We start from the raw sequence: 16,121 nt of genomic DNA on the forward strand, positions 1-16,121 counted from the left end.
GCCCTGGACTGGATTCTCTCTGCATTTAAGAGATCAAGAGAAATAATAAGGCAGGATAGGAATGGGATATGACTTCACCATACCCAAGGGCCAGAATCCAGACATATGGCCCCAAGCAAATAAGCCTGGAGTATGCCATTTTCTTGTGACTCAATGAAAGGAAGAGATTGGTGACTATCTAGCCAGGCTGTGGCAGAGTCAGCTCTTTTTGTTACCAAATATCCTGTTTACTATTTTTCCTTTGTATAGATAATACTTTCTCCATCCCCAAAGAGAACAGCACAGAATTCCACCCAGGAAATATATCCAGCTTAAAGTCCAAGCTCTCCAAGTAATATCCAGTTTCCTCCAACATACCCAGATATGGCTCTTTATAGTCTGGTGATCTATGAACTAAAAAGACAATCTGCCCAGACATACCCATGCACATCACTAATGCAACAAAGACAGGAAAACTGAAAAACATTCCCATTTAGAACAAAGAAGAATTGAACACAGAGAACTCACTGTGTCACGGCAATTCTGAGATCCCACTGGGTAAATATGGTAAAGGTCTCTTTCTCTGGGGGTGGTCAATACCTCAGATGGTTCTGATGTCTCACAAAAGCCTGCTGCCCCTCAGGGATGCCCTCACTCCACTTGAGCTCCAATATCCTGTACTGGGCAACCATCTGCATGGATGTCTTCCTCCCCCCACCCAAGTTCTGACACCTATTGCTAGGCCTCCCCTCCACAGGACACCTTCTTACTCCTGGCAGGCTCTGACTCCTCAACCCAGGTGACACCATGTTGACACTTAGTTTCTCAGCTCCACCTAAGAATTTTGGGGTGGAATAGTTCAGGAAGGGAAAGAGAGAAAAAAGAAGAGAAAATAAAGGGGAAAAGGAAGATGAAAGAAAAAGCTCAAAGCCTTTTTTTTTTTTTTTTAGAGAGAGAGAGAGAGAGAGAGAGAGAATGCATGGGGAGCAGAGGGAGATAATCTTTTTTAAAAAATATGTATCTATTTATTTATTTGAGAGGAGACAGAGAGAGAGTATGAGTGGGAGTAGGGGCCATGGCAGAGGGAGATGAAGACTCCCTACAGAGCAGTGAGCCCGATGTGGGCTTCCATCCCAGGCTCCATGCCCAGTGTGGAATCTGACACAAAGCTCAGTCTCACAACCCTGAGATCACGACCTGATCAAGAGTCAGACTCTCAACTGACTGAGCCACCAGGTGCCCCAACTCAAAGCCTTTCTTAACTTATTTCTTATTATTGAGGTATAGAAGCAGTCAGAATTTTTACCTTCAAGATTCCAAATTCTAGATTCTGTTCCCTTCTATTTCTTCTTACAAACCCATGAGGGAATTCTTTTCTGATCTCATCTTTTTCTTATAATATCTTGCCACATACTGTTAAAAATAACCTCTATTAAGTTTCTATTTTCTATTCCTCCAGGACTCAGTAGACACATAGTCTGCTGCTCAAGTAATCCCAGGCAACAATTTTGTCAACTGTTTTGTTGCTGCTGCATCTCATGACTAACCTTTTCATGGACAGATTTTAGATTCTTTGCAGCCCACCACCCACTTGCTATGTAAATGCCACAGAGGTTTGTTGGTTTGTTTGTTTTTACAATTGCTTTCCACCTTAAGCAGTGAGCAAAACACATAAAGCCTCTACTCTTACTGAGCTTACATTCTATATAGTATTCTGCTAACATGTCATATGGTTTTATTTTAGGAAGGGCATGACTGGTTTAAAATGTACTCAGGATTTGTTTAATCAGGTACAGTAAGACATGGAGACACAGAAACTGTCATAAGGGAAGAAGTTTTTTTTACTCACGGATCCCTAGAAGCAGGAGGCACGGCACGTCACACAAGACCACACAGCAACCACCATGAGGCAGATGGAGAAGGAGGGAGGGGGTGGAGAAGCCTAGGCAAAAGCTTTTCTTTTGGTTTTCTCAGGAAGGAATGGGTGAGGCAGAGTAAGCAAGTTGAGTAGTTTTAGGATTGGATAGCTTGATTTCCGTGGGCTCTTGGCAATAGGTGTGGTCCCCAGGTGCCCAGTACTCAGCCCTGGAGTGATTTAGGGCAGAAGGTTAGTATCCTGAACTGCAGGAACCTGACAAAAGGAGGTGTGGACTCAGGATCAGTTGGTTTGCATATCAAAGTCCTGTTCCCAGGTAAGTCCCTTACTACCTCTAGGAATTTGCTAACTCTGGAAGAGGCAGTTCCTTCCTGGCTCCATAAGGTCCCAAGATGGCAAAACATAAAATATAAAACATTTTTAAAAGGCAAGGAACACCGGGGCACCTGGTTTGCTCAGTTGGTAGAGTATATGACTTTTTTTTTTTTTAAGATTTTATTTATTTATTTGAGAGAGAGAGAAAAAGAGAGAGAGAGGGAGGGAACAGGAGTAAGGGGAGGAAAAAAAAAAGGAGTAAGGGGAGGGAGAAGCAGACTCCCCACTAAACAAGGAGTCTGACCTGGGGCTTGATCCCAGGACCCCAGGATCATGACCTCAGCCAAAGGGATATGCTTAACGGTTGGAGCCACCCACGTGTCCAGGGCATATGACTCTTGATCTTGGGGCTATGAGTTCAAGCTCCACATTGGGTGTAGAGATTACTTTTAAAAAATTTTTTAAGATTAAAAAAAATTAAAGATTTTATTTATTTATGAGAGACAGAGAGACAGAGAGAGAGGCAGAGACACAGGCAGAGGGAGAAGCAGGCTCCATGCAGGGAGCCCAACATAGGACTCTATCCTGGGTCTCCAGGATCATGCCCTGGGCTGAAGGCAGCACTAAACCGCTGAGCCACCCGGGCTGCCCCCACTAAATAAATCTTTTTGAAAAATTAATCATTTCTTTTTACCAGGTGAAAGTAAACTTCTTTGTGGTTCATCCACTGCTGTCTAGGAAATGCCAAATAAAGTTTAGGTGTAACAATTTTATTATTTTGAATTTGAAGTTTAAATCTGAGGACAGTATTTTAAAAATTTATCAGAGGAAAAATTAATTTTTTAAGGATTTATCAGAGCAGACAAGATAGAACGTAAGTCATATAAGCATTCAATTTTTTTAGCATTAATCTTTATAAGCCAATCAAAATAAGAATTCTGTTAGACTTTAGATAAGTTATAATCTAATTTATCTTTTTTTTTTTCTTGGAAATGAGCAAAAGTATCCTGCATGTTTACTCAGAAAATGTTTCACACAATAGAAGAATCTTATTTAAATCTTGAGCAAGCTACTTTCTGAAGCATTTTATAACTGGATCTCTCCCTGTCTCATTACACACTGTGGTTTGTAATACTTGCTCAGTCAGATTATGGACCAATTTAGCGGTACATCTTGAAGATTTACTAACACCTTGTCCATACATAGAGCTTTCTCTCCAACTTGGCTTACTTCATTTGCATAGTTCCATAAGACTTTCCTATTTCCCTTTAAGAAAAGGAGAGAGAAAAAAGTCATGCTTCCAGAACCCTTTAGATTTCTTGAGAGATCATGAAGCTCTATACAAGTCAGAAACAACAGGTCCTATTCTATTTAGGCTTCCATTCTATTATATATTCAGGCTCATTCATATAGCTGTTATATAAACCAAATGAATCATTTTAAAGTTCTCTCGTCTTTTCCCTGAATCTATATGCCTGAAGTTAGTCAAACCGCAAAGTTTAGAGCCAACTAGCATGTTTATGGAGCACACAGTCTTCCAAAGACTGCCCTTACTCTGACACTAAATGTGAATTTTAAGGGGTTCTCAAAACCTATCTCAAGTTTGATAATGCACTAGAAGAATCCACAGAATTTATTGAAGGTTGTTATACTCATAACAAATTTTTAAAAGATTTTATTTATTTATTTATGAGAGACACAGAGAGAAAGAGAGAGTCAGAAACACAGGCAGAGGGAGAAGCAGGCTCCATGCAGGGAGCCTAATGCTGAACTCGATCCCAGGACCCCAGGATCACAACCTGAGCCAAAGGCAGATGCTCAACCACTGAGCCACCCAGGTGCTCCTCATTATTACAATTTTTAAAGAGTTATCTTTAATTAATCTCCACACCCAAAGTGGGGCTCAAACTCACAACCCCAAAATTAAGAGTAGCACACTCCACTGACTGAACCAGCCGGGGGTCCCTCACAGTTTCTATTTATTACAGGGAAATGATAAATATCAAAATCAGGGGGATCCCTGGGTGGCTCAGTGGTTTAGCACCTGCCTTTGGCCCAGGGCATGATCCTGGAGTCCCCGGATCGAGTCCCACATCGGGCTCCCTGCATGAAGCCTGCTTCTCCCTCTGCCTGTGTCTCTGCCTCTGTGTGTGTGTGTGTGTTTCTCTCATGAATAAATAAATAAAATCTTTAAAAAAAAATCAAAATCAGCCAATAAAAGAATATGTAAGGCAAAATCTAGAAGACCTCCAAACACAAAACTTCCAATGCCCTCTCCCATAGAGTTAGGATGTTGTTACTATTCCAGCAATGGTGGTGTTCAACAATATTCATGGAGTACTACCAACCAGGGAGGTTCACCTAAGATTCTAGGTCCAGAGTTTGTTTTTTTTTTTAAGATTTTATTTATTTATTCATGAGAGACACAGAGAGAGAGGCAGAGACACAGGCAGAGGGAGAAAAAGGCTCCATGCAAGGAGCCCGATGTGGGACTTGATCCTGGGACTCCAGGATTACACCCAGCTGAAGGCAGGTGCTCAACCATTGAGCCACCCAGGCATCCCAAGGTCCAGAATTTTTATTAAAGTTTCATCACATAGGCATAATTGATTGATTGATTGCCCTTTGGGTTGAACTCAGTCTCCAGGTTAGTCACATGGTTGGTCACATGGCCAATTCCCAACCTAAACAAAAACAGTGTGACAGATATTACTTCCCAGAAGCCAAGGGCAAAGGCCAGACCTCTCTTTGAATAAAGTCAAATTATTTCCCATAGATCTTTGAAAAGACTTTCAATTTTTTCTTTCATTGTATTCATTTTCTTCCCTTTGATAGTAATCTTTCTGATTGCATACAAATGACAGATTTTTTACGTTTTTAAAGATTTTTTATTTATTCATCTGAGAGAGAGAGCACAAGCGGCAGAGGACAGTGAGAAGCAGGCTCCCCGCTGAGCTAGGAACCTGACCTAGGGCTTGATCCCAGGACCTGGAAATCAGAACCTGAGCCAAAGGCAGAAGCTCAACCATCTGAGCCACCCAGGTGCCCCCAATGACAGATTTTTATGATAAATTAATCTTTAGTTTTCAAAAAGACGTGGGTAGTCACAGATACAGAAATATAAATGAACCATTTACAAAGGCTCCTTGCCTTTCTTTTACACGGAAGCAAAAGGTTTTCTTCATTTATATACAAACAGAAAACTGGTAGCCACAGTTTTCTAATCCAGCTAAGGGCTGAAAGGAAGGAAACACAAAATATAAAACTCAGCAGCTTGTTATAGCTGTTCCAGGTCTCAAAGAGATGTTTTCTATTCACAGACACATAAAATATTTTTAAACTCATAATGACCCACAGACAGAACAAACAAACAGAAAGACAAACCAACAAATAACCAAACACACAAACACACACACACACACACACACACACACACACCAGAAACTCATGTATGTTAATTATACTTCAAAAATAAAAATAAAATAAAAAAAAGACAGACACTCCTACTCCTGCTACCCAACTGTGACCAGACTCCCCATGTCTGTCTGCCTTCTGGCATAGAACAAATAAATGATCATATCATAAACAAACAAATAAATAAATACCATACTCCATGTTTCTGCCACCAGCAATCGTACACAAATCAAAACCAGAATTATATCCAGACCTGGTCATTAATTAGATAGAAACATAGGACCAGAAACACAAGAAAAGACTTTGAGTAAAGTGCTATTGCCACATGAAAGTGAACTCAGGAGTCAAGAAGATTACATCTAGGTAAAAATAGCCCACATGGTACCCTTTCCTGGCAATGCAGTCAACTCAGATCTAATAGGTAAAATCTACGTGAGGGCACCTGGGTGGTTCAGTTGGTTAAGCATCTGCCATTGGCTCAGGGCATGATCTGGGGTCCTGAGATCAAGCCCCATATTGGAATCCCTGCTCAGTGAGGGGGAGTCTGCTTCTTCCTCTCCCTCTGCTGCTCCCCTTGCTTGTGCTATCTCTCTTGGTGTCAAATAATAAAATATTTCTTAAAAATAAAAATAAAAAATAAATAAAATCTACCTGGACTTCTCAGTGGCATTGCTAGGAATGCCAGAAGAAGTCTAAAAGAAAGTCATTTAGAAAAAAATTAGCTTGCTAAGAACGTTATTAAAGGGGCCAATATTTAAAAGACTTGCATATCACAAATCAAAACAAATGAACAAAATATGTATTAAAAGGAAAATATTCACTTAATTTGGTTACCAAGGTTCTTTAAGGAAAAATAGCAGTTTTCTTACATGAATATCTTATCTGTAAAGTTTCCCCCCTGTCTGCAGGTATTACCATAGCAAAAGGCAGGCATAGAGTTGTTTTTGTTTGAGAGTGTAATTTACATGAAGTCTCAAGATTTCATTTAATTAGGGATCTAGAACTAAAACCTGGTTTTGTTGTGTTTTGTTTTTGTTTTCTTCCAGCACAATATGGTGTGTGTGTATATTTTTTTCCCTATGTATAGGATGTGAAATCTATGGTTACCTTTAGTGGAAGCAAGCTGTGTCAATTTTGTTCCTGTTCCTTTAATTTCCTTCTTGATGTCTCCCTTTGGTCCACTTGAATTTTTGTCTTAATTCAATTTAATTATGTAGTAATCATTGCCATTTACTAAGCACTTGAATAATGTCAAACAAAGGTATTATCTTGCTTATTAGTCACAATAACTCTGTGAGGTAGATGTTACTCCTATATTACACACAAGAAAAGTGCCAAGAAGTTAAATCATTTACAAGATCTATTAAGTTGTAAGAGGCAAAGCTGAGATTCGGACTCCTGCTTATTTCTACTGTATCGTAATTGTGTTGTACTTGTCTGCTTTCCCCATCAATCAATAGCAGCTCGAGGGCAGGGATTATGTATTATTATGTGTCTTTGACCAGAACAAAGTATAGGGTCTAGTACATAGTAGACATAAATCAATGAGTTATCCTTTAGTATTTTATAATTTTTAAACATGCATAAACCTTATTTTTGAAAAAGCTATATTACGCTCCATGTGGACAAGGAAAGGTGAAGTTAGAGTGGAGGTGTTAATGTTAAAAATAGAGGTCAGCTAAGTCTATTCAGGCCCATACCATGATATAGTTCAGGGTCTGGACCTTAGCTTTACAAGTAAGAAACTCGATTTTGACCATGAATCCAGAGTTGATTAGTTTAGAAGAAATTGATTTTTGCTCAAGCTCACAAGAAAATGATGAAAGATGGGCAGCCTGGGTGGCTCAGCAGTTTAGCGCCACCTTCATCCCAGGGCATGATCCTGGAGATCCAGGATCAAGTCCCACATCAGGCTCCTTGCATGGAGCCTGCTTCTCCCTCTGCCTCTCTCTCTCTCTCTCTCTCTGCGTGTGTGTCTCATAAATAAATAAAATCTTTTAAAAAAAAGAACACGATGAAAGAGTGTAGCTGTAATTTAACTGGTCAGAGATGAGACTTTTGGGGGCTATTTTGTAGTTAGGTGACACAGCTCCCCAGAATACAGATCACCTCTATGTTCTCTAGGTAGGCTACCCTCTCTGGAGCTATTCAAACTGCTTTGTCTCAATGTTCAAGAAACTTTTTAACTAAAATAGTCAGGAACTGGGATGCCTGGGTGGCTAGTGGTTGAGTGTCTGTCTTTAGCTCAGGGCATGATTTTGGAGACCGGTGATCGAGTTCTGCATCGGGCTCCCTGCGTGGAGCCTGCTTCTCCCTCTGCTTGTATCTCTGCCTCTCTCTCTGTGTGTCTTTCATGAAAAAATAAATAAAGTCCTTAGAAAATAATAATAATAATAAAATAGGAACTAATAGAAATATATGCTCTTCTTGATTTATATTGGGTCTACAGTACACAGGGCAAATAAGGGAAAGACATTAAGATTTTCATTCAGGGAGTACCTGGGTGGCTCAGTCAGTTAAATGTCTGCCTTCAGCTCAGGTCATGATCCCAGGGTCTTAGGTTTGAGTCCCATGTTAGGCTCCTTGCTCAGTTGAGCCTACTTCTCCCTCTCTCTCCACAGCTCCGCCTGCTTGTTCTCTCTCCCTCTCTCTGTCAAATAAATAAAATCTTAAAAAAAAAAAAGATTTTCACTTGGGGCACCTGGCTGGTTCAGTCAGTACAGCAGGTGACTACAGCATGTGACTCCTAATTTCGGGGTGGTGAGTTCAAGCCCCACTTTCAGTGTAGAGATTACTTAAAAATAAAAAAATATTTTTAAAAGATTTTATTTATTTATTCATGGGAGACACACACAGAGAGAGGCAGAAACATAGGCAGAGGGAGAAGCAGATTCCCTGCGGGGAGCCCAATGTGGGACTGGATCTCAGGTCTCCAGGATCACGCCCTGAGTCGAAGGCAGATGCTAAACCACTGAGCCACCCAGGCGTTCAAAAATAAAATATATAAAAGAAAGAAAATATTGGGATGGTTGGGTGGTTCAGTGGTTGAGCATCTGCCTTCGGCTCAGGGTACGACACTGGGGTCCTGGGATCAAATCCTACATCGGGCTCCCCGCAGGGAATCTGCTTCTCCCTCTGCCTATGTCTCTGCCTCTCTCTGTGTGTGTCTCTCATGAATAAATATATAAAATCTTAAAAAAAAGAAAAGATTTTCCTTCAGGTACAGTCCTAAGGTACTCATCTGATGGCAAGAAGTCCTCAGAAAATGCCAGACTGGAGAGAGCAACAATAGGATCATGAAAGGAAATCATCCTGTATACAGTTGCATGAGCCAGACTGAGTAGGAAAGCATGGTTGTTTAGAAAATATGGCTGAGATATCAGCCTGTTTCCAACCCATGTCCTAACTGCCTCTCTTTCCTCCAAGTACCCACAGTCTCTGGAAGGAGAGGACTTTGTCAAAAAGAAAAACGTCTCCCAAAAGAACAGGTTAAGAAGCACAAAAGCTGCTTGCCTACTACGTGGAGAAGAACAAGAATCCCTGAAGGTGGTGTCATACAGAAAATGGGCAGTGGTATGGGCAGGACCTGTGTTCATTAAGGGGCAGCAGTCAACAACAGAAAGAGGGCACCACTAGCAGACACCAGAGCAAGAGAATGCAGAGCGACAGGTGGCAGCTCAGCAATTCTGCGATAGAGACAATCTCTATGGCTCATCCTCTGGGGATTCCTAAAGGAATCCATAAAGGAGGTTGTGTGATCTTGGCTTAACTTCTTTGAAAAGGCAAATTAAAGTAATAATAAGAGTACCTATTGCCTAAGTTTGTTGTGATAATTACATCGTATGATGAGCACTGAAAACAAATATTGTTACATCGATAAAAACCTTAATTTTAAATGGGGTTATTTATTAGTCACTCCAATACTGCCATACTGGTCATATTAGTCATACTGCTCTGAGAACATACCAGGCACAATCCTGCTTTGGTATCTTTGAGTAAACTGTTCTCTTTGCCTGAAATACCTTTCCTCTAGATATCATGAGAGCTGGCTACCTGAAGTCACTTACTCAAATGTCACCTCAATGAGGACTTTCTTGACCAACCAGGAATTTCTTATTCTCCTATCCTGCTTTATTTTTCTCTGTAGCATTGAGTACTCTCTAATATACTGGGTATTTATTTTATTTCCCCGTATTAGAATATAAGTTCAATGAAGTATGGAGATTAAAAAAATGAAGTATGGAGGTTTTTCCATGTTTTGTTCATCGGTATGTCCTTAGTGCCTGTAAGAATGCCTGACAGAGGGGTGCCTGGGTGGCTCAGTCGGTTAAGCGTCTACCTTTGGTTCAGGTCACGATCAAGGGGTCTTGGGATTGAGCTCTGCACTGGGCTCCCCACTCAGTGGGTAATCTGCTTCTCCCTCTGCCCTTCTCCCCCCTACTTCCTGCTTGTGCTCTCTGCTCTCTCTCAAATAAATAAGTTAAATATTTTTATTTTTTAAAGATTATATTTATTTATTCATGAGAGACACAGAGAGGGGCAGAGACACAGGCAGAGGAAGGAGAAGCAGGCTCCATGCAGGAGCCAAATGTGGGACTCGATCCTGGAACCCTAGGATCACATCCTGAGCCAAAGGCAGATGCTCAACCACTGAGCCACCCAGGTGTCCCTAAATAAAAATTTTTAAAAATTAAAAAAAATGCCTGACAGAGTAAACACTCATATTTGTTGACTACATAAAAGATGTTCACTACTTGAACGACATGAAAGATCCAAAACATTTCCATCTGTTTATTACAGGCACATGGGGATCTCTGAACACAAGGATACCTTTCCTAATATCAGTTGGTCCCAAAAAGTACAAGGAGCCTCCATTAGCACCCTCAAATAATTTAATTCCATTATTCATTCAAATCGTTCATTTACTCATCACTATTCATATTTATGGAATCCCTACATAACGTGCCAGATACTAGCTTGGTACTGGGCCTCCAGCAGTGAACTTCCATGGAGCTTATATTCTAGCTAGGTCAGGCATGGGGCTAGAGGGTGGGGAGAGAACAAAATAACGATGTTTCTTTGTCATTCCACCATGTTAAGTCACTACTAAAGTTATAAACCCTTCTTCTGGGTTATCTATACTCTACCATAGTCTCCTCCTCATACTTCTTTGTACTATCTCCCCTTGACCTAGTACTTTGTTTAATGAAGTATTGAATTTCTTATTTTTCTCTTGCAACAGGGAATTTTCAGACAATTACTGTATTTGGACAAGATCCAAATCCAGAGTCATCTCTGAACCCCTGACTAATGCATCACTGAGCTGATTATATAAATGGCAATGTGCAAAGACAACTTCTTGGAGAAGCCACAGTAAAGAGGTTTCTCATTGAATAAGTGGTTTCGTTTCTCTTTGAGTAAAGCATGGAGGCTTTACATGCAGGGAAAATAATTTTACTTCCTGCAAACATTCATTCATTACATTGTTAAGAATTACTTAATGAGGGGCACCTGGGTGGCTCAGTTGGTTAAGCACCCAACTCTTGATTTTGGCTCAGGTCATGATCTCAGGTTCCTGAGAGCTCCACCACATCAGACTCCAGGGCTCTGTGCCTCCTGCTTGAGACTCTTTCTCTCTCTGCCTCTCTCTCTCCCTGCACACAAGAGTGTACATGCACTCCCATTCTCTCAAAATAAATTAAGTCTTTAAAAAAATTTAATGAGATCCTATTTCATGATCAGCACATGATGCCCTATACAGATACAATTAAGTGTAAGATACAGAATGCACTTTCTAGCAGATGGCACTTCAGTTAAGAAAACTAGACAGAGGCACCTGCCTGGCTCAGTGGATTTAACATGTGACTTTTGATTCTGGAGTTGTAGGCTTGAGCCCCACCTTGGATGTAGAGATTATTTAAAAAAAAATAAAATTAAAAAATAAAACTAGATCCAAAAAAAGATATATATTATGAAATGATATAATACCACTAACAGACCCAGTGCTTCTACTTCACCCACTCTTCCTTTCCCAATCAAGCCATTTTGGTTTCTTTTTTTTTTTTTTTTTTAAGATTTCTATTTATTCATTCATGAGAGACGAGAGAGAGAGAGAGAGAGAGAGAGAGAGAGAGAGAGAGAGAGAGAAGCAGGCTCCATGCAGGGAGCCCGATGTGGGACCCGATCCCCGGTCTCCAGGATCGCGCCCTGGGCTGAAGGCGGCGCTAAACGGCTGAGCCACCCGGGCTGCCCCATTTTGGTTTCTCTTGCCTCCCTGACCACACTGAATCTTATGGGTATAATCAACCATGCTCGTGTCTGTACCCTAGATTCCCCAATCCCTTGATTCCCCTCCCCCCTCATCTTTTCTGCTATTCAGTCCAGGATTTTCATTCCTCTTGATTCTAGGTTGCAGAGCCGCTTGGAGGAGGAAAAAAAAAAAAGAAAAAATCAAGTTACTTAGTGTTCCAAAACTTTCCGCAAATTGCAACCTAATGTTTACAGCCATCGGCATATAAGGCCTGGAACGTGAGGAAGGAAATTTCACTCCTAAAAAAAGTCAGACTTGTGGACTAACAGAGGTTTTTAAATCCGTCACTCAAACTGAAAGGTCCCAGAAAAGCAACTTCCGCTAAGTCTAAATGCCTATACCCTGTAATCACTGTAACAAAAAACGGGAGAGGTCTGGGCAGCCCGGGTGGCCCAGAGGTTTAGCCCAGGGCGTGACCCCGGAGACCCGGGGGTCGAGTCCCGCGTCGGGCTCCCTGCACCGAGCCTGCTCCTCTGCCTATGTCTCTGCCTCTCTGTGTCTCATGAATAAATAAATAAAATCTTAAAAAAAAAAAAAAAAAAAAACGGGAGAGGTCTGCATATACGTGAAAGACACCTGTGCTAAGAATCAGTTCGGCCGGGCGTGCTCGCGTAGACCGGGACGGTCCCGCGGCCGCCCGAGAGCCTCGCTTCAAGGCAGCGCTCTCCAGGTGTTAAGCGGCTGGCATTTCCCAATTCCAGACGCCTGGGGCAAACGGACGGAGACGGCTCCGCATTTCTCTCAAGATAAATTATATCACCTATAGGAACTTCAAAAATAGTAAAAAGCGACCTTCTTCCCTATTGGGTTTCAGCGCAGCTCACCGCTTAAAATCTCGCTTTAGTCCAAAGAAATCTCGCGACACTTTCTTTCTCTTTCTCGCTCTTTTTTTTCCCCTCCCCTCTCCCCCTCCCATCACCCACCCGGTTGGCGGGAACATACCGGAAGCGACGGCATGCTGCCTGTCGGAAGTGACGTCGGATCCCAGGAGCCTTGGAGAAGGAGAAGCGCGTTGAAACATTCTACACACAGTCGGTTGGAACGGTCAGGCAACGTGGTCCGGTTCTGCGAGCAGGCGCGCGCGTTTGTGCCTGGCCTGCTGCGGCCTTGCAGGCCTTTGGGGGCCGCAAGTTTGGTTTCTTTTCACGGGTGTAAGAGCACGCGGCGGGCCGCGCAGTGCCCTGACCCGGCCTCAGCATGCTGGTGCTGTTTGAGACGTCCGTGGGCTACGCCATCTTTAAGGTAAGTTGCAGATTGAACCGTTGGAGAGGCGAGGCTGGTGTTGGGCAGGCGAGGACGGGGAGAGACGTAAGGGGAGGGCGACAGTGCTCGGGATCCTGCGGGAGCCGTTTGTGTCCCCCTGCTCTAAAGTCAGGGGAAGGCTGTGGGCCTGGGAGACGCGTGTTCCGGTGAACACGTGGCCGCGCCAGGTTCTGTTGAGAGGATTCGGCCGGCGAGAGAGGAGGGCAGGGGTCTTACCGATTTCACAGGTAAAGGTAAGGAACTTGAGGTTTATTCTGAGTGGTTTTAAGAACCGATTGAAAGGTTTTAAGGAGAGGAACGACCTGATCTAAAGTCTTTTAATGAAGTTGCTTTCCCGCGTGGAGAATATATGTTACAAGAAGCCAGAAAGGAACCAGGTATGTTTTTTGCCTTAATCTAGGTAAGATGAAAGTGCTTGGATTCAGGTTAGTATGTCGAGAAGCAAATGCCAGGGGAAATTTAGAAGGTAGAACTGGTGGCATTGGGCCGATGAAGACTGTGGGTTTGGGATTAAGTGGGTACGCGATGGTGGAGAAGAGAAGAAAAACGGGAGTGTTTTTTTGTTTTGTTTTGTTTTGTTTTGTCTTGTTTTTTTCCGGGCGGGGGTTGGGGGAGCAGATACTGAAAAGGTCCAATGTTGCTGTGAAACGTGGAGCGTCTGTGAGATGTGGAAGTGCCCTCCTCATTTTAAGTTTAAGACCTAAGGGAGAAATCTATGCCTGTGGTCATCAGTTTGAGATTTGTCTTAATAGGGAAAATCTGAAATTTAAAGATTATCAGCACGGAGCTGGTTAAACAATGGGACTTTCTTGAGATGTTCCAAAGTTGAGGTAAACTGAATGCTATCCATGCCATGCAGTCTTCTGACCTCTACAAATGTAGGAACAAAACCCAGAATTTTCGTATATGTGCTGATATTAGGGTAAAAATGCTGGGTAACGTGTATAGTACGGTTATGTATGTGCCATGAGTGCAGAAAATCTGGAATCAGCATTCCAAAGTGTTGATTTCGAGGAGCTTTTGACCTTTTTTTTTTTAGATTTTTTTTCAGACATTGAAAATACAGTTCCATTTGCACTTGTTAATGTTAATATTAAGTGATAAAGTCATAAAAGCCAAAAGCTGGTTTTGCTTATTTTTTTCTCATTGGGGTTGTCTGCAATTGGGGAGTAGTAGAAATTTTAAGGGACTGTAAAAGGCTTTAGATCTTCGGAGTGTGTCTGTTTTACTTTTAAAGATTTTATTTATTTATTCATGAGAGGCAGAGACACAGGCAGAGGGAGAAGCAGGCTCCGTGCAGGGAGCCCAATATGGGGCTCAATCCTGGATCTCCAGGACCATACCCGGAGCCGGAGGCAGCAGCTCAACCTCTGAGCCACCCAGGTGTCCCATCTTTTTCTAAATTGTTAAGTAGAATTTTGCACATGCCCCCAAATTTTCTTAGCTAACATGGTCTATCATATTTTGAATTACTGTATATGGTTGAATTTCAGGTAAATAGATGTTAGGTATACTGCTCTGCACTAAGAGGGAGGCGCAACTGCACAGTCCACTGGTTGCCTCTGATGGTGGGAGGGAATTGGCTTAGCAGTTGTCTGGTTTCTAGGCCTAGGTCATAAAATATTCATTTCTCTTGATGAATTACTTATTTCTTTTAATGAAGAGTATTCTCCATAAAAATAAGTCAGGTATTCTGTCGGTTTTTTAACGCTATTCATTTGCAAATTACTGTTCACATTATTAAATTGTGGTTTATGGTTTATGTAGCATAATGGAGAAGTAACTAAAGGACTAAATATATGGAAATAATGATTCAGTTCCAAATATTTCAATTCATAGCCATTATTGTTAGTAAAGTAGACATAGAGTATGTTCTGGAATTGGTAGTGGTTGCACAATTGTGAAAATATACTAAAAAGTAAGTTGTACACTTTATTTTTTTTTAAATTTTTATTTATTTATGATAGTCACACAGACAGAGAGAGAGAGAGGCAGAGACATAGGCAGAGGGAGAAGCAGGCTCCATGCACCGGGAGCCCGACGTGGGATTTGATCCCGGGTCTCCAGGATCGCGCCCTGGGCCAAAGGCAGGCGCCAAACCGCTGCGCCACCCAGGGATCCCTGTAAAAGAATTATTGAATGTTAACAAGGTTATATATGAATCCAAAGACAATACTAAAGGAACTATTTCCATTTTTAGAATATTGTAAAAACTCAACCTGTGTGCCTTGTGTCATGTGGCATACATAGTAAGACTAAAGGCATGTCTTTTATTACTTATCCCAGGCCTTCTGTAGCTGTGCTACCCAATATGATTGCCACTACCCACGTACAACTATTTAGCATTTGAAATTTGGTTGGTAAAGCTCTGGAAACGAATTCTTAGTTTTAATTCATTTAAATTTTAATAGTTACAGTGTGTAGTGCAGCTGCGCAGTGTAGTGTTGTGTTCATTTCCTTAGGGCCTGGAGGAAGAGATTTTTTTTGTGTATACCAGAGTTTCTATATTGATTACTGAGCAGTATGTTTTTCCAGCTTCATTTATTGGGTATCTTACATACTGTATAACTCACCTATTGTAAATACAGTTTGATACATTTTAGTAAAATTTATACAACTGTGCAAGTTGCAATCCAGTTTTAGAATACCTTCAAAAGTTACCTTTTGGCTATTTGCAGGTTAGTCAGACCCAGTTATATAGGCAGCCACTGTCTGTATTATTTTGTCATTTCTAGAAATTTCATGTAAATGGAGTAATACATTTTTTTGTGTCTGGCTTTTTTCACTTGGCATGCTTTTGAAGCTAACCTACATTGTGTGTATCAATTTGTTCCTTTTTGAATAATTCACATTTGAGGGACACCTGGGTGGCTCTGGTTTAGGGGGTGATCCCAGGGTCCTGGATCGAGTCCCATATCAGGGACTCCCTCTGCCTGTGTCTCTGCCTCTCTCTCCGTGTCTCTC

The 16,121-nt window shown here is 41.7% G+C and overlaps 1 protein-coding gene across 3 annotated transcripts in view; it reads left to right on the plus strand.

The window, feature by feature from the left end:
• Window positions 1-12,867: 12,867 nt before the first annotated feature.
• Window positions 12,868-16,121, plus strand: part of NOP58 (NOP58 ribonucleoprotein) — a 31,761-nt gene continuing 28,507 nt past the window's right edge. For 2 of the 3 annotated variants that reach the window (XM_038585391.1, XM_038585393.1), the window contains exon 1: window positions 12,868-13,136. In XM_038585391.1, coding sequence (XP_038441319.1) covers window positions 13,092-13,136 — 45 coding nt within the window. In that variant the 5' untranslated portion in view covers window positions 12,868-13,091. The remainder of the gene's footprint in view (window positions 13,137-16,121) is intronic. The other variant, XM_038585392.1, reaches the window with a different exon arrangement.

Source organism: Canis lupus, chromosome 37 (assembly GCF_011100685.1).
Source record: "Canis lupus familiaris isolate Mischka breed German Shepherd chromosome 37, alternate assembly UU_Cfam_GSD_1.0, whole genome shotgun sequence".
Lineage (NCBI taxonomy): Eukaryota > Metazoa > Chordata > Mammalia > Carnivora > Canidae > Canis > Canis lupus.